Genomic DNA, 20,195 nt, shown 5'->3' with positions numbered 1-20,195 from the left:
AATAAAATAAATAATTTATAATCATGCTTGAATTAATTAATTTCGGTGCAAAATATCTTTCATTGTTTTCATATTCCTATAAAACGTCAGTCATAAAATAGAACTTCATATATAAACTTCATCACGTGCGTGGCACTTAATTTTTCAAACATGTTACGTAAAGTTCAACCACAAAGCGGTTTGAATGTAGAGTTCCCGTTAGAGGGAAGTTTTGTTTGATTCTAAAGGGTTTGTCTAAAATCAGCGCTAGTGAAGTGGCGCGAACCGGGTCGTCGGACGAAGTGCACCGACTCCCCAATGTTTCGGTTCCAGACGAGCTCCGGTTTCCAGTCCAACGGCGGGAGAGCTACCGAACGCCCGCCTGTCGCTCGCTCCCCAAAATACTCCGCGAAACCTACCAACACGAAACAAAAAACATCGATGTTCATCAAAATATAATAACAGACCATCAGTAAAGTTTTATTGAGAAAAGTTTGAAAGTGTTCCCGATGTATGCAACTAGGACGGCTACGTTAAGTGCATAACAACGCGCTGCATCGGTGAGTGCAGAATGACATGTGTACCAGCTCACTTAGTTCGGAATAGAACAGCTTTCAATTACCCGTATTCACCCGCCGATATTTTGATAGCGCGAATTTGTGACGAGAATTTTGATGGTACAAAATTTAATTAACGAGTTTCCTATACTAACTTTAGAAATCACTTAAAGGCTTCTCTGGGGATTGATTGAAATATGATTGTCGTGTGATAACTTTTGTAAAACAATAACAGAATTGATTAAAGTGTAATTTATGTAATCACAGAGTAAAGTGAAAATATTAGAGCGTCATAAATAAAGTGAGCCCTTTGATGTCAACGTCTTCAGTAATGTAGAGTCGGAAAGTCCATTACTAGACATTAAGAAAGTAGAACAATGAAGCAGTCAGCCTGTAATGGAGCCGCCTCCTTCAAATTAACAGAATTTGATTTACATTTACGAACCTTCTAATTTTGGTTAATAGTCCGGCTCTCACAGAAAACTAATTGTATTACCGAACAATCGTTAGGCGGGTTACATTAATTTTATAGTAGAACAGTCATTAATTACACACGTCAATTCATTTCTATAGTAAACGTATAATAAGTAGGTACTTTACAGAAATCGTAACATAAATCGGAAATCAATGTTAGGCGTCTCGCCCTCCATTGTTTTGATTAATTACATTACAACATTAAAGCTTTGACAGAATATAAAAGACATGTATTTTTTATTGTCACATAACGATTTTATGTATTCAGAATGTCGGAACGCTTCATTACACTATATTTTACATGACATAGATACATCGTAAGGTATAATACAATATGTTAGGGTCGTTCCCACGGGCTGTACCCTACAAAGTAATATACTAAACATTTTCATATAAGTAACCTGCTCAGTATCTAATAATATTATGTAAACAGTCTCTATGTAAATACGAAAATTGTTACTTATATTCATACGACCTTATTGTTTTGGGCTAAAAATAGAACGGGCGGACAATTTACTCGGGGAGCAAACGTAAAAACCGCTGTGAATCTTATTGCAATCAGCAGCCTACCTGCGTACTCATAACAATGTTCCTCGTTAGTAAAAGGGACTGTGTTGCTAAGGGTTGTTTCGGTGACTTTAAATGCCTAATTATGGGTCTATTGTATACCGTACTAGGTTTAACTCTTTCGGCATGATATCATATATTTTTAATACATCTATCAAAAAGTTACTTATCATGTTTTGTACAATATCAAAAATGCAATAAATTTCAACCGTCATCCAACTACATTAAGAAAGGACGTGAGACAATAACCATTTTCCATTTTTAATCCTCAGATTGTACCGAGCGAAGCGCTTTAAATATAATCCAAAAAATAATTGGTATTTTCTCAAAACTCAACAACAATTCATACTTAATAGTTTTAAGCTGGATCGGCTTATACAGTTTAAGTTTAAATCGCACCTGTGACTTTGATATTTGAAAAGATTAAGTTAAATTCCAAAACGAAATGAATATTTGTCAAAATAGAAAATAAAATAGATAAAAATAAACTTGAGCAAAAAATATTCATAAATGACAACTCGCGCACTTGAAAATGAATTTTGTATTGCGTGGTCTTCTCACTCGAAACAGAATTAAAAGTTGCGGTCAATCTGAAACGAATATCTGAATCTCCCATAAATATTTGTATCGAGAGAATCGATGCAATAATTGCTTTCGACCACCTTAACCACACGCGCCATGAAAAATATTGCACTTGAAGCGAAGTTTATTGACCTAGGCATCACAAGTGGTGCTAACGTTTCCAAGCACTAACTCGACGTCATAGACCACGGGATAATTGGGTCTGTAGGAAAAAGCCTCGTTCGTAGCCTTTGCGGATAAGTGGCGATAAGCCCGCCTATCTATCACGTCGGGACCTAATCGTTATTGTAATAAAGCGTCAACGTATGTGACCACCTATATTTATGATACCGGTGGTACGAGTATGTGTGAAAAGTGAGTGCAAATGATAGCTGGAAGTTCGAAAAGATTACTTACGTACACAAAAAAATGAGGTAGTGTCGTACTAAAAGTGTTATCATACGAAAAGTGTTGAGCTTTATCTGATGTATGACCCGCGCAACTTCGCTTGCGTCACATAAGAGAATCATAATTTTCCCCGTTTTTGTAACGTTTTTCACTGGTACTCTGCTCCTATTGGTCGTAGCGTGATGATATATAGCCTATAGCCTTCCTCGATAAATGGGCTATCTAACACTGAAAGAATTATTCAAATCGGACCAGTAGTTTCCGAGATTAGCGCGTTCAAACAAACAAACAAACAAACTCTTCAGCTTTATAATATTAGTATAGATTAACCTCAGTCATAGCTATATTCTTGAATAAGAATAGCTACGGTCTTCAACTTTAAGTATGTGTTATCTTAAAGCATTTGATCTAGCATCTAATGCGAGTCTTGCTAAAAACGTCATGTAAGCTGTAGTTAGTTAAAAAATTACATTATGTTTTGTTTACTCATAAACGGTTTTAAAATTGATTGAAAGTGGCAAGACCGTGTCTAAGTAATTCTAGCTACACGATGTTTATAAGTAAGACAGCTTTTAGTAACAATTTTTGGTTTAGTAAATAAACAATAAACATGCATTAGCCTATACTCAACAGTGGCTATACGTGGGTAAAATAGATAGAAAGATACATACAAACATGAAAAAGTTTACGATATGTACTCTTACCATAACCTTGACAACGAATGTATAAAAAGATATTATAGTTTATTCTTGCTTTTAAAAGAAAACAACCAACGTTGAGTTTATCTTGTTTATTATGTTAGCTCAAAATAAAGTATGACTAATGAATTTACTCCGTTTAATCTTTTCCTCTCGCACTCAAAGGATCGTGGGTAAAAAACCTCAGCTGTGTTACGACTTTACACAGTATTTCAGTGTATTTCCCGTCTACTGTTTGCAAAATAAGATACGTTAAAAAGCAAAAACGTAGCAGAGTTTAACGGATTTAAACGCGTTTTATTTACTTGCTGTAAATTATGTTGCTACGGTTTCTTGTGTATTTAAATTTACCCAGTTATTTTCAAAGAGATATGCAGCCTCGAAGGGGGTTATAATGCAACGTACTAAATATTGAGTTAAACATTAAACTTAAAACACATTTATATATTTATTATTAATATGTGTTTAAGGTTAATGTAGGCACCAATGTAGCAATTATGAGACTATACAACAGTATAACCAAATTCCAAATTGCGGATAAAAATCTTTACGCGATAAATACAGTACCGTCTGACCTCGGGGTATTCGCGACCACTGAGGTAGTCTTCTCACCAGATTTTAGAAACGAATAACTTAATTAAGTTATTAAAAAAACTATTAATTTTGACCTAGATAATCGAACTTCGTGTTGATAAAACATACTCACCTTCACCTTGCGAACTAAGTGCTGATTTCATTAAACTTATTGCCTACTTTGATTCTATTCGGGGTCAATGTGAATTGTGTGAACTTATTCTATTCAAAATTACGATTGTTTTGACATCCCGAAAATATTTATTTGCAAAATATTACTTCTGAAGATAACTATGTCGGAGTTTACATTCGATGACAAGTTTCCAAAGTCGATTAATTGATAAACAAAATATTAAAAGAGTGAAGAAATTTTACAGCCTTCGTTTTGGTATAACACGTGTTATAGACGATCGATAGTAATCAAAATTTAAATAAAATTTTATGTTTCAGCGATAGAGGTTATAATATCTAATTAAGTACTAATACAGTAACTAGGTATTTTATTTACAATCGTTAAAAACCTTTTCTTTTTCTGTGTTTCTTCCTGGCTATTTGTACCATTTGATGGCGGGGCCCGCCTTCCTTATGTTTTCCCTCCAATTCAAAGCCCTAACAAATAAAAAACAATTTAGATGAAAGCCTTCGAAAAAAAATATTTTGTTGGCAAAGACAATAGAAAAGCGGAAAAGGGGTGCTTGTACTCAGTGCTCACATTGTGCGGTAACAAAAAAGCCTGTCAATCATGATCAAGTACAAGACAAATAAACTTTTTTCTCTTAATATTGCGATGCGATTGGAAACAATCAATTTCTTTTGTGCCATTCCATACCTTCTTGCGTTCAATTCAACTTGAAATTATTTTTTGCTTAATGTATTATTGCCGTTCATGCAATCATTTTATGGAACACCCGAATGTTTGCTTATATTATGTTCCCCGCATTGCTATTTTATCCGACCGAGTATGTTATACAACTTGACTATAATTATAAACAAACAAAAGTAAATATTCTTATAGTTATTCTATCTCAAACAAATCCAAATTGAAGTTTACAATATTTATTAACCCGTCAACATGTTTTAAAATATCTATTACTATTTTTATTACCACTAAAAAGTTTGTTTAAATATTTAAGACGTCGTAACTACGCGTAAACTGCTTTTAGATCGCCTATAACCATAAATAAGTCATCCTACATAAAATTATTTATAGAATTTACCAATACGCAAGTGACGCGTATACTATTTATGTAATATACGCATAGTCATTGGCATTTAAACCCTAGGGTGATCCTGGAAAATACGAGGTAAGCTGAAACGATGTCTGGAGGTAACGATACCAAGGTCTCTGAGCCAAAATAGCAACATTTGTTTATAAATCAATACTAATATTTATATGATCCGTGAAATGTAAATGTTTATCAAACCGTTCTTTTTAAACTACTTACGAAAGGAACAGGGAAATTCAGTTTGGTGGTTTATAAGAAATCATGAAAGCAAAGTACACCTAACACCTGGCAGACGCCATTAACTGTGTATCAAACAAAAAAGCTGACCATATGTAACGCTTGAAAGCTTAGTAGCCAAACTATCGTTCAGTTATTTGTCATTTCATTGTTAGGACGTTTTATCAGGGTAGTGTAAAAGAATAGAGTATCACAAACAATCTCTCAAGCGAAATTTACTTTAATCACACGTATATGTCCAATAAGCACCTTTTTTGCCTGATAAAACTCTCGTCAGAAAACTACTCTTCATGTCCAATGGTGCTATTACATCACAAACAATTTTCAACTGAATTAATCTCGTAGAGGAACTCAAACTTTTTCAATAGACGTCTAGCGACTCCGGTTCACAAGCTCTAAACGTCACATATATGGCTTCACGAGTTTCTCACAAAGGAATATTCTAGCAACATTTGTCAGGGGTTACATTTGAGTGAAGTTTCCGCGCTTATAAGGCCTGTCTAAGAATCGTAGAACAATGCCTGAGCCTCACTACTGACGTTAATACTTCTTGTCATAAATTCCTAGGGAATATCTACTAGTTTGCTTGTTAAAATTACTCAGCCAATTTTAGCTTTCACTGAAGCGGTAGTTTGTTATCTTGTTGTACTAAATGTAGACTTATATAAGTTGATCACTTTTTTTATTAGTGGAAATAAATAAATAGAACCCAATTACCTACAAAAAATAGAGTACGAGCGACAATGATTTGCGCGTAGTGTTTCTGTTTTCAATTCCAAGCAAAATATATTTTTCGTTCAATAAGCAATGCACATCTGTAACATTTGACTGTAATAACTATGATATCCGTCAGAGTAGCTACAGACTAGTTTAACAAAACTGTCAAACATCTCCAAAATTCAAACTCCATTAGCTCGACAGATGATTGAATTGGCACTCTTCCCACTACAGAAACTGTAATTGGAATTCTTCTATAGATTTTTGCTCACGGCTGGAACAGTCCGGTAAATGCCGCTGGGCTAGTTCTATATCGAATTAGGATTGAATACCGTAATCAAAGTGCTGTGATCTAGTTACTTCGATATTACTCGTCACGGAATTCCTATCCGAGTTAGTGACGGATTTATTGCATTACATGAAACAGCCTTTACGTCAAGAAAAGGCAATATGCCCCGTGACTGTGGAGATCTTTTTATCTGGATAATGTCGATATTTTCGCTCCGACGTAACAAAAGTTGAGACTAGACTGAAAAATCCGATGGCTGTATTTATGTTAGAAACGAACTATCTTTAGAAGCTTACCTACTTGTTCGACGCTGCAGTGCCAGTAAAAATTTCTGAAACTCGGCTTTATTCACTTCTGATAGTAGTTTCACACAAGTTGGTGTATAGTATCCATGCACTTTTACTGTATACTATTTGCTTAACTTTTTATACGTTCTTTGAGTAAAACAATAAATTACATAGATCATTAAATGATTTACAATAAACAATAGATTAATCACAAAAGTTAAAAGTTTTAAAGAAACTGAATTATATCGAAATGATTTTATTCATTTTACGTAAGTTCTCAAACAATTCTAGAAAGACGGCTGGAAAAACTGTAATGGCATCACATTACTCGAGTAAATATTAAAATCAATACCGATCCACTGCTTACAGCAACATTATTTACCGAGTAGTCAGTCGTTATTCACTATGTCAAAACGTCGGCCAGTCACAAATACATTTCCCGAACAACTCATTTGGGATTCGTTTTACAACAATAATAAATGAAATCAAATTAACGGTTCTGATTCAATATTTGATTTTACAATAAAATTGATTGACGCTCGTCAAGTTGAAGGTAAACTTGGGTTCGAGACGTAAACATGATCGCAAATGGTTACTGTTTGAGAATTTGTTCCCCTATGGCGTTCTATCGTGCCACGGTACGGCGCGTTTGAGGAAAACGTATTTCAGCAACAAAATACATTGTACGCTACACATTGACATGATTGCAGACAAATATTTATCCCTCTTTTGTTGATATTTAAAAACAATCAAACATTATAAAATGTGGTGAGTGTAAACAATGTTGTTAAATGTTATACATTTAAGCCCATTCCGCTCTTTAATAAATTAGCGCTCGGTGAGTGAAAACATGCGTTTAATATAAATACGTTCACTTTTGCGAATAATACGTGCGATTTAAATATGCTTTCGTTAAAATTGAATCAGGTAACATTATGTTTACAGGTAGATACTACGGAGTACGGAAATTACTGACTATGCACATATTTTTCACTATGACTGAGTATAAGAAATACTAGTCATATTTCTAACTTTAGACCCAGTCAATTGTAATCACAATAAGCTAAAACTTAGTTAGTCGACTAACGCGATAACCCTTCTAGAGTTAATTAGAAGACCTGTCTCCGCTCGCCAACTGTCATTAGTGCTCATGAAAGCTGAGAGTGACATTTTCACATGCTCCCTGAGAATGAATCATGAAACTTACTAATGCGCACTCGTCTGGGAACTTGACCGCAAATGAAACTGAAACCCAACTCTGCACTTTGTGTCCACTGCTTTTAAAAACAGTAGAATAAATAAAGGCTAGAGGCTTTTTGCATCCCCTAGTCTTATCTAGTGATAGGTACGCGATATAAAAAATATAATAAGCTACGGACTAATAATCAATATCCTAGATTATTAGTAATGAACTAATTTTACATCAGAGTCCTAAGCTATAGATAGCGCTTCAATGTACTCACATATTGACAGACAAAAATGTATGGAAACGACGGTTTATGTCTATGACAATGTAGAAGTTTAAATCCGAGATTTTTTTATCCAAGCTTCTTTTACATATCTGTTGTAAATAAACACGGATTTTTGTTCATGATTCTTAATACAGCCAGAGCTAACATTAATACATAGTTATTATTTCATAGGTGTCCAAGATGACGCGAACCACGCCGCCGCCGTTGCGGCTGCTGGAGCGGTTTGGAAACAGCACCCCGGCTCCCACCACCCCGGCCACGGCGAGCAACGTCGGAGCCGCCGTGCACAAGCCCAGCGCCAATAACAAGAGACCTACGCCAATCATCATATACCCCACAGGTAAAAAACACAAACATATATTTCAAATATTGTTAGTAAAAATAATCGTGGCTAGATATACCGCGAGTGGTTAAGTTGGTAATCCAATACGATACCCACACAGAATAAATATTTGTGCTGTCCACGAATAGTTTTTACGTATACACTTGTTTATACTCCGCTGTTTTTATGTTCGCGTAGTCCGATCATCGAATAAATATTTGATGTTTTACTCGTACAACAGTGATAGAAATAGCGCCATTAAAGCACTTTCCACCAAGTTTACTCATATTTCATACGAACACTAATGACAAGAAAATAGTCGCTGCGAACGCAAAGCTTCAAGTAACATGGAAGCATTATTTAAATTAGTTGCATTGCACACCTGTTCCTATTACAGTTTGTCTCATCTCTCATACTGTCAGTACACAAGCTTTCAAACACAGGTGGAAAGAGAGCTACACGAAGATTTGTTTACATTAAAATGAAAACAACCATAAACGTTTAATTCGGCAGTTCCACGAATTATTTTTCAGTATTTGGCCCCTTTAGCTACCAAAAAAATACGTGACATTCACGACTTTTACCCGATTTTCATGCAAAGGATTGAACCGTTCGTGAATTGCCTCGTTATATTTCCGCGACCTTTCAACTTTCTGAGAATGCCTTAGAGGCTTCCGTTGTGCTCTAAGTTGACTATTAAGTTGGCGTTGAAGGGCGGGATTAATAACGCGGAAATGACATGTTTAGGTTTTCTACGACGTTCCTATATAAATATACTTGGGCTCTACGAAATATAGACCGTAAGAAAGCGTGGCTACGGTTTCTTAAACATGTAAGTAGGTTATAACATTCAAAGTCTATTGCCGTAAATCTTCAAGTAAGGAATTCTTGCGCAGCAAAAGAATCCAACGATTAATTACCTCCCAGGATACTGATCAGCAAACGATTAATAGCCGCTATCAGAGTGTACCTCATAGATCTTGCCGAATCAAGCGTGTACTACATCTTTGGTTAAATTGTAGTTGGTGCTTGGTAGCGCGTCTAATGACTGAATACAAGAGCGATTAATGCGCGCAAGTAATTTCCAGCAGGTTTATCGAATAAGTTCAGCGGTAATGGGATCAGTTTTACTTGCCAGCTAAAATATGGTAGCGCGACGAACTTAAATTATGCCAAACAAACTGTACACGCTCATGAACTTAACACAGTATTAGACACTTTTTACACTGGTCATCCTTTTAACTACCGCGCAAAACATGTTTTACACAAAATTCCCATAAAACAGCGGTAAAATGCCAACTTTTTGTTACAATTTTAAGCTCACCGGCGTGATATTTTCAATACCACCTTTATTGCAACATAATATTCTGCGGGCTCGAAATTTGCCTGATTATTATCACGAACTGGGACGGCAGTTAGGGTTGCCAACGTCATTATGCCGACCGAGCCGTTTCGGATGGAAAGTGGGAAAAATTGAAAAAGTAATTAGGAGAGAAAGGAGAACTCGTAAGTTTCGTTTTAACAAAATATTTTGCGTTTTCTACCTGGAAAGTTGATTTAATTCCAGATTTGAGGTCTGATCAAAGAAAGGTTTGTTTTATTTATCGAGTAAAAGGAAAATAAATCGCCTTGAGATTTTCGGTGTTACTTTGTATTAATGGCGTTGTTTCCGTCGTCATTTATTTGTTTTTAGCACCTTGACATTTTGGTCTTCATTCGTAGTTATTCGCGTGATATTAAGTATAAGTAGTATGCATTCGTTTAGAAGTGATATGTCGCTACTTTCCTTTTTATTTGTTGGACGTGCATCACGTAGTAAAACAGGCGGTGTCTTGTTTAATATTGGTCTCATTTATCGTGGAGTAGACGGCGGGGTTGCGCACTTAGCTGCATGCACCGAGTGTCAACGTCACAAGTGCCACACACGGTGCAAAGGGAGCATGTTCCGCCGCTGACTTTGAAATATCAGAACATTTTTATTTTATAAAAACGAATGCAATATTTTTCATGGTCGGCGATTTTTCGTCAGTCGTTAACAATCTAGAGCCGTTTTATTTTTGATTTTAAAAGCAATGCGTAATATATAAAGCGCTATGTTTTGACACCGCATGTTTTTTTACTTTTCGACAAACATATTAAGTGCACTTGATATAAGTAAAAACAAGTTGTATGTCTTTACTCTATACAAATCTGAAATATTCCCTTATTTCCAGTCGACTGCGCTTCAAACTTTCAACGCGCAAACCGCGAATCGATTAACTGTTATTGACAAACGAAAAGATGGGGATTTAAAGTGCCTGAATCCAACTAAACTGGCAACTTCAAACACTCGTTCTTGACAGTTTAATATAGATGTAAATAGTTTCTTAAAACATTTTAATTTTTCAATATAAAAGCATAATAATGTATTGAATATGTTTGTTTTTAATGGACTCTAATAATTTGAATATTTATTAATGCCTTGCGTAAATCAGCCAAGTTCAAAGCTGTCACTGTTGTGATGGTAGCATTGCAATTAATTTATCCGTACGAGTATTTACCGACACTCAAAAAGTTTAAATTGATTAATAGTAGAGACATATCTGTATTTACATTTATTTACACGACTGGAAATTTGAATGAATACTAATTTATTTTATAGTGTCTAGCTTGTACTGTAAAAGTACTTACTTGTGTTGCTACAAATATGAACATACTATGTACAAAAGTTTACGCCAACAATATTTCAGAAGCCAAGTTAAAGTTGAACACAAAAAGAAAATGCTAAAATTCTACACAAACTCTCTTGAACATTTCGTTGGCGTAAATGTTAAATTAAACAAAAAGTTATACTTGTGGAGAACAAAGGTGCATATTTCCAGCCACCTGCGGGAACGGAACAGTGAAATAAATGCGTATATGCAATATAAATAAGTACACATATAGTAAACCGTCGCGTTGTTTTTATCGCCCAAGTTTCATTGTTATTAGTCATTGAGGCTCGTTGGTTTACGCTCTATTTGATACATGTACGTGAAGGGTACGCTTTTCACGGCCTTTTATTTCCGCCAACAAAACTATAAACGTATTTTCTCATTGTTCCAGTGACTCCGGAATCAATAGTAGTCCCGATTGTATCATGTATATTTGGATTTCCATTGTTAGCGCTCACCGTTATCTGTTGTCTACGGAGACGGGCTAAGCTGGCTAGGTAAGTAATATTAGTAATAACATGAACGTAGTGAAATCACAAACCATTTGCTCTAACATAACGTATATACAGATTTTCCGGGTCAGTTACACAATGTTCTCTACGACAAAGCTTTTAGGTAACGCTCACTCGTCCTTAAATCATAAGTCGTTGACCTAGGACTGCTTGCCTTGACAATTTTTATTCTTAAACAAGCCATCGTCTTGTAGATACGATCAGCTTACGAAAGTGAGCAAAATTTGTTGTTATATATTTGCATACAAGCAACGTAACGGCGTGTGTGATTTAACAAATGGTGTTACCCCACGATGTAGGGATACGCTAATACCTATAAAGCGACCCACACGGGAAGCGGTTCCAAGTAATGTACGTGATAATGATGATTGATTCCACCGAGACCGTATGAGGCTGTTGTTGAATTCTGCTACAATATTGCTACAGATTACGTGAACCAATATTGCGAACTGCAGAAAATAATTATAAATATTTAATAGTGTAATCTAGCTAAAGGCTATTTTAATAGCAACACCCAAAGACGTAAGAAAGACTTAGTTTATACTGCAAATATACAAAAAAGTATAAGCATGAGTTGGGATAAATTAAATTACTTTTCACGACTATTAAGGGATGGGAAACTTAGCTAGTCATTCTACGGTCTTATTAAGTAACTTGTCGAATACAGCTGACTCATTCGCCGATGTTAAAATCTTTTTCACTCAAATCGGTATAAGTCCTTAAAATAAAAGTATCAAATGCTAAGCTTTTAAACTCATTTTAAGCTATTCTCTCCGACACTCCGATACCTCTTTAGGATTATTTGAAAGCGGGAGAGAGCTTATTTTAGAATAAAAGATGTTTGCAGAGAGCGCGCGAGGCGTCGCAATTGCGAACTGGACCGCGGGGAGCTGTCGGTGGTGAAGCTCTCTCCTATCAAGACGAAGCCTCGTGCAGTGAGCCTGGTGCGCTCGCCGCGCCCGCCGCCCACGCTCGAACTCGACACCGTGCTCGAAGAACGCTCCGACCCTGAACAAACAACTCTGTCACAAGTACTACATACATATTTATATCATCGTGTTGCAATCCCATTACCGAATCCACTGAACAAAGAAAACACTAAACCTCTCAGATATAAAATATATTTTATTACACAGTTACATCGAGATCGAAATGGAACAATGGAGCGTGACTTTTATTCGATACTAAATAATATTTATTCAACATTTTCTATTGTTTCTCCTATAATAACATTTTAGAGTGATCAATTGTCTAACAAAAGATTTATCTTCACAATAAAATTATTTTTAAAAGCATTCACCAAAATACGTTCGAAAATCTTTAGACTAAAATTACTTTTAAACTGAAACGCCCTCTAGTCTGGCTACAATGCTACTGAAATTATACTAGTTGTAAATCTGAGGGTTTTAACTGCTTGTACCTACTGACAATAACAGACCGTTTTGAATCTTTAGCCTCACTTTTACGTCCTTAACAGTAGACATAACCCTAAATCTAGTAATTCAACCTCTCTTATTATGTAATTCTTTGGATGTAACAACATTAATCAAAACCCGTTTCAACAATCTAGAGAAACTAAGCCTTGTGAAGAATTTAAAAGGTTACTGAACTCATTACTTAAATAGTATTGTAATTCAAAGGTGGAGATAACCCCTGACCGCGAGGTGGGCACGATAATATTCGGTGCAGTGGGTGCGATGGGCACGGCAGCGGCGGCGGCTGTCTGCAATCGGGAGAGCTAGCGACGTGGCTCGGCGCAGCCCGGCGCCCGCTCGCCGCTGTGGGCCGCGCTCACGAGCCAACCCCTCGACGAAGACGACCCTGATGATGAAGACACCACCGCTGATGATAGCTAGCAACTGGACGAGCGCTCTATTGTAGACATTGGAGAGCGCATGAAACTATTCCTGGACATTCCTCTTAGATTTTAAATCAGTGTTGCGTCGACTTCAGTTTTATAGTGATACCTTTTTCCCAGCGTTTAATAAATCCTTGCTTACTGACCTACCCGATATTAAAAAGCGAAGTAAAATTGTGAAAACAATGCATCAATATTTGATTAATTAAATGCGTAAATGGATACATAAGCGGATAATTGACTTCAATTAAGTTTACCGGAATCCATTACACGGTACGTTGTTACCTATATTTAAATCGATACGTGAATTGATTTTCCCTTACAGAACCTTCGGGTGTGCACTCCCTTGTGTAATAACATTATATTATTATAGAAAGCTAAAGTGGCAATGTACCGGTCACATCTGCCCTACAAAATAACCGAACATTGAACGAGTTTGAGTGGAGGGTGCGCACAATGAAGCGTGATGCGGGGTGTTCCGTTCGTCTGGAAGAACGGTGAACCAAAGTGTTTCCTAAAGGCTCAGAAAGTAAAATATTAGACTAGAAAAGGCCTATGTAGGTTACGACATTTAATAAGCGCGACTCTGCCAAGTCTGAGTAATTTTATCTACAAAAGCTCTTTCATTAGAGCTCAAACTCATCTATCTCTGTGAATATCTTTTGAAAGTCACGCGAAAGATTTTAATTATTATCGTCGTCAATTTGTAAATGGCAGCTCTAGGTGTTAACTATTGTATAGCTCTCTTCGATTAATGTATTTTGAATGTAATAAAACAGTGTAACAAACAACACTTTCTAGAAGAAAAACTAAGCCGAAATCAACGTTAGGAAAACTGAGTTTACTTACGCCAACTAAGAAAAAAACATTAGGTCGTTACCCTTTGTAATAACAATATTCACGAAAGAGAGAACTTGTGTAGAATATTGTAAATATGAGGTTACTGTAAATACGGTGCACTCACTCAAATTGCACGGTTAGATTTGAACACGATGTGCATAGCACACTAGCACTGTAAATTGTAAAATCGTAAATAAACTTTAACCTAAGTAACGAAAGCGTGAATTTAAAGTCTAAAACTGAAGTTTTAGGACTAATTAACTAGATTATCGCCGTTAGAGGATTAATGGAGAACTTTCGTGTGAAAGACGAGAATGATAAGTCAAGAACTTTATCGTAACATAGTGAGGTTTTAGACTCTAGAGTTGAAGAACCTATCGAGAAAGGGAATAGTACGCGAATAGAAGTACCGAGACCAATTGTAAATTGAACCAAATGCTTTGTAAAAATACATGTAACTTATGTAAATATGGTCATTTTAGATGTGTGAAAATTTTATTGAACCAATGTCTGGATATTTTGGTGAAAAATAATTGTTAAATATCATTGATCGAATTATAAGTGCGTTGTAGTTTTTCCACAACACATATTTACTGTGTGTAATATTAAAAAATACGATAACCAAATAAACGTTCAATACATCAACACTTCTGAATGTATTAATCATTATAATGCAACTGTACCTAATTGTTACGATTCACAATGAGACCTCACGCAAAAAAAAGGATAATGACGAGAAGAAGAGAAAAATTAACTTTTTTAAGAAAAAATAATACTCCACGTAAATCAAAATATATGTTTGTTTAACTACCGATATTCCAAATACCAGACTTCCAAAATTACACATCAATTGCCTTTTGGATGTTACCATAAATATGTGTAATTTAATGAAATGAGAACCGAATTTTAATTCGTAGTTACGGCTTTTGTAGCAGATGTAAATAAAATGGTAGAAGCAAGCAACTTGATATGGTTTTATATGTCTTCTTAATTAAATCCTTAGTACACAAGTCTTATTTAGCTAATATGATATGGTACAGAGAAAATTTCATTAATGGAAAAAGGAATTCCGCAGAATGTACTCCGAATTTTCAATACTAATAAATACACCGTCATTTATTTTACACGATTTGGCATATTGTTCTTTAGCATCTGTTCACGCACCAATATCGTGTTGATTTAATTTTAATACGTGGTTCATTACACAGTATTAATAGCCCTTTCCTTACGGTCGAATTATTAATGTTACCTATTTAAAAAAAAGTACTTCGTCATAAATTTCGCTGTAATTTAAAACCTGGCTCGCGCCGTATGTTACTAATGGCCACTCAGAAATGCCGTAAAGAAAGAGTTAATTAAAAATCTAATTTGAATTTTTATGAACTTAAATATTATTAAAAATATGTTTGTTAATTCGTCGAGAAACATTAATGTTTTTAAACTAACATTGTTAATTGTATCTGAGTGTAATGTATGTACGAATCAATTTAAAACAACATGTATCAATAGAAGAATAAATTTTATTTGTGTTTCGCATTGTTTTTTAATACTCTAATCCACCAATTTTAAGCAAAATGTATTTTTTATTTTATAATCTAACTATGTTACTCTTTATGATATTCGGCAAACATAAGTTTAATGCTAATGAGTATTACATACGTATTTGATTAACAACTTTTTATTTCATAACTTTTATAAACTGCTCTTGGTTTTGATTTAAAATAATTTTCAAATACGAAAGCCTTCGAAAACAGGAAATCGATATTGCGTTATTGCATAAATGAAAACAAATAACCCCCGGTTTCGCAGTACATTTGGCGGTAGTTTGAGTAAGGTAAGCGCCATTGAATAGATCAATGGCGCTTTTTTTGTATGAGTTTTAACGCTATTGAAGAGATAAACTGCCGCTAAATGTACTCGCTGGATGGATGTAGAACATGTTTACAAAATAAAAACTTGTTTATTTGAACTGGCAACAGATTAACAAACTGATCAATATTTCGACACTGGAATGCAGAGCAAGTTTCGATTTCAAAACTTAATAAGTACGTATTTGTCCATCGTACATAATTTTAAACGTGTGAACTAAAAGGTTACGTTTATTAAAAACAATTACAGACAGGTATCGAAAGACTAAATTTTAATATACTTTTAAAAATAAAACAGCTAAGTATCATTGGAGCTGGAACCAGCCAGTTAATTAAAAATAAACAAATTCATAAGAGAATTTTGTGTTCGTATTCAAATAATATTTGACAATTATATTGTAAGACTGTTTTCAATAAATTACATCATGCCTCTTTTTTCTAAAATTAGAGGCCGTAACTTTTGTTTTTTTTTTTCATGCGTAGTTTAGTTTTATCGCATTTCCATTAGTTAAAACGCCTTTAACACAAATAAACCATTTAATTTATTTTTGCGCACAAATAGTTGCTGAGTGTATGGGCAAACAGAAAAGTTGCCTTATTGACCCAGTTGTGAATAACGCTCCGGGCTCTCCCACTTCCGCAGTCCAAGGTTCTATCATCATAATGGGTAAGTCCCTAAAGTTCCATATGCATACGTACAGACTACTGTAATATGTCGTTCAACCCGACGCAAGGCTGTCTGTAATAATTCACGATCAATGGGATTGTGGAATGTCTTTGTGAGGGCAACTACTGCACCCTCATCTATTTAATTCTCACTACTATTTAGGCAAAGGTTACAGATATAAAACTTAAAAACTAGTTTTTGGTTTTATGTAACACCGCCTTGACCAACAGCAATTTATAACCAAGGTGAATGCCAACATTTGAAACAGTTTGGGACCATGGTTCGACTACGTTTTAAGTATCCATCATATTTAAATTTCGCTTGACATTTGTATTCTCAATGTTAAGTTCAAAATTGCATGATATCATATTAGCTAATCCCGGATGTTTGGTGTTACGTATAAATTTTAATTTTCTTTAGGAAAAGATAAACAATTAAACGTTGAATGCGATTTAATTAACATTATCGTATTTATGACCGAAGAACTATTTAAACTAACTTTAAGCCTAATTGACAACGTGCATATTATAAAAAAATATAAATTAAAATAATTCTCTGATTTGTTTGCAGACAATGAAACAGGCCTGCATTAGTGAAATGTCAATGTTTTATCGCTAATGTGACATTTTGATGAACTTTCAAAAATGCTAAATATTTTTAAAATTGCATCATTGTTTAAACAAATCTCGTATATTTTGGAAATGCAAATTTATTTATTTCACGAAAAAAGTAAAAGAACAGTTTAGTTATTAACAATATTGGTACTGTCAATTTATTCAAAAATCTGCATTTTAACAAATGTTTATCAAATCGAAAGTAAACTGTTAACAGAAAAATTCCAAAAAGTTATTAATTCCAATGTTATAAATTAACACGACAAACATTAAGTTATTTATAGTAAACATGGTGTCATTTCAACTTTTAACACCCATGAACTCTATTCATAAATTACCCAAATAATAATGGGCTTAAATAAAAAGCCTTGAGTCCCCAGTTACGATTACCATTGATGTTCAAAACAATTCGAAGGTTTACATATATTTCGTAACCTTTTTAGTTAATAACATGTCGTTATGTTCTTGATATTCAACCGTTTTCCTTATGTCAAGATGACTGGGCCGTATTTTTGCGTGCGATATTGTTTAGCGCCTATTGTATGATATAATGGGTCTAAAGGACGCTCGGAAAATCTATTCGCTGAACTCAACTGAAGTCATTCCGACCCAAATTTGGTCGATCGTTAATTATTTTGTGGTGTTTTTTTAGCGACAACTTGGTACTTATCAGACAAGATACAGTAGCCATATTTTACATATTCATGGCAGTTGAGTGCTGACGTTGATATATTTTTTTATCGCTGTTTACGCGTAACATGTTGAAATTTTGTTTAGATTTTTAATTTGTGATAAGGCAACTTAAGAAGCTGCAATAATCGCATGAACTTTTAGACGCTTACTGACTAAATAATAGTGGAACATCTTAGTATTACAGTACAACTCTCTATAATCCCTCGATGAATTATTACTGTAATAAATAATTAATTAAAAAGCCTTTAATTATGACCGTGGAGCCGTAATGACACCGCAAATGTAGTTGCTATTATGCATCAAAACCTTGATCTAATATTAATAAATAAAAAAAATCTTTTATTTCTTAAGAAAATACAGTTTATAAAAATGTCTTATTTTGTTGATATGGATTTCCTGTTTCTGATTTACTATCACTCCATAGTACAAGTACATATATAACCTTTTTAGCATAAACTTTAAATGGCTTCCGTCTCAAGCTTGTTTCAATCAAATCTGTGGTAATTTTTATTTTGTTTTTACATTTTTTAATAGGTACAAGGTACATGCAATTTTAAAAAGATCTGGTTACACTTACTTTCAAATTCGAAATTCTTTTAACACAAAGAGAATAGGCGTTCACCTTGAAATTACGAAAGTTTACTCTAAGGTACGCACTTAATTAATATACAAAAGACATTTAATCATACTATAATTATAAATTATAAGTGTATTTCGAAATATGCTTCCGATAACTGTTTTAAAACTGATATTTAAATAAAACCACATGACCGACGACTCATCGTTGTCGACTAGGTCATAGTCGACGAGGCGGCGACAAAGGTTAAGTCATTCATAATGTAAATAAACAAATACTATGCATAATATTTAAGTTATTTATGGTAATGAACTAAAATTAACAAATTTTATAATTAAAAGCCTCCTGGGAACATACCGAAGCACTTTACCTCTTTTTAAAAGATTCGTAAAAGATTTATATATTTTTTTAATAAGCTTTTCCGATCGGTATAAAGTCCAACCAAAAAATTCTCTGACCAAAATAAATCCTCGTAGAACATAAAAATATTATAAAAAAGAATGTTCTTTTAATCTTTTTATAATGCTTTCTGACCAAAATATACTCAGTATTAATAATAAATAAAAAAACCATGCGTACATACGTAAGTACATAAGGACTGATTTATTATGTGGGTATTTGATACACCCACTACCTTCTCATTTTCCATTAGTAACAAGAGACCTACCAGTCTCTAAGGACAGGACCTTTCAGAGACGGACATATCAAAATTTAATAGACAGTTTAAGTTATTAGTTCAGTAATTCTGTTCCTTCAGTGAGAGTAAGTCAGATAAGGAATATAACACTATAATTTTGTTCGTAAATCTTAATCTCATTAAATGTACAGGTATTATTTCGCCGGTGTTTGAAATGAAAAATTAATGAATATGATAAGTAAAATTGAATTTAACTATAAAATATGGTTTGGTGTAGAATTTTAAATGATGGGTACTTAACCTAATGTTAAGGGTGGCTAATGTCATTGTACAATTTGAAAAGGTCACTGTCATTCCTTATTCATCTGATGCTTTATGAAAATGCGTTGCATATTACTCAGAACCTTTTGGGATGAAAGTGTAAATGTAGAGGCATAAGCGAGATGTAGCAAGATGCAAAAAGGGATATATGAATCCGTGAATCGTGACGTGAATTTTAAATCTCATAGTTTTTCTTTAGTTTCGGAAATGGGGAAGAAAGGGAACTTACTTCAAACAAAAGCGTTTTTTTGTTATTGAAAATATACATAGGTAGATATGAAGCTATTAGATCTGTCATGAATAAATCAGATTTCCTTCTCAGCATTTCCATCATTACAAATGTAAATCAAATTGTTTATGACAAATACATTTTTCAGAAGCATCGCTGTACTTTCGTTTTAATATTAAATCAAGTCTTAAGACTTCACATAAAACTTGAAGTAGGGGATGAAACCGTTCGAGGCTGTTTATCACCTGAGAACGATAGCTTTAGTTAACGACTTCAGAAATTATTAAACTACGATTAGTAAGTTCTCTTGAAGATTTAT

At 34.3% G+C, this 20,195-nt stretch overlaps 1 protein-coding gene across 1 annotated transcript; it reads left to right on the top strand.

Moving 5' to 3' along the window:
• Window positions 1–341: 341 nt before the first annotated feature.
• On the top strand, window positions 342–15,790 carry LOC142983686 (uncharacterized). Its single transcript, XM_076130681.1, has 5 exons — window positions 342–539; window positions 8,217–8,385; window positions 11,452–11,557; window positions 12,420–12,603; window positions 13,213–15,790. Exons 2-5 carry the CDS (start codon window positions 8,226–8,228, stop codon window positions 13,312–13,314), a joined length of 552 nt encoding a protein of 183 aa, XP_075986796.1. The 5' UTR covers window positions 342–539; window positions 8,217–8,225; the 3' UTR covers window positions 13,315–15,790.
• The last annotated feature ends 4,405 nt before the right edge of the window (window positions 15,791–20,195 follow it).

Source organism: Anticarsia gemmatalis, chromosome 2, assembly GCF_050436995.1.
Source record: "Anticarsia gemmatalis isolate Benzon Research Colony breed Stoneville strain chromosome 2, ilAntGemm2 primary, whole genome shotgun sequence".
NCBI classification, from domain to species: Eukaryota; Metazoa; Arthropoda; class Insecta; order Lepidoptera; family Erebidae; genus Anticarsia; species Anticarsia gemmatalis.
The sequence above is the reverse complement of the archived record's forward strand: the minus strand, read 5'-3'. Positions and strand labels throughout refer to the sequence as shown.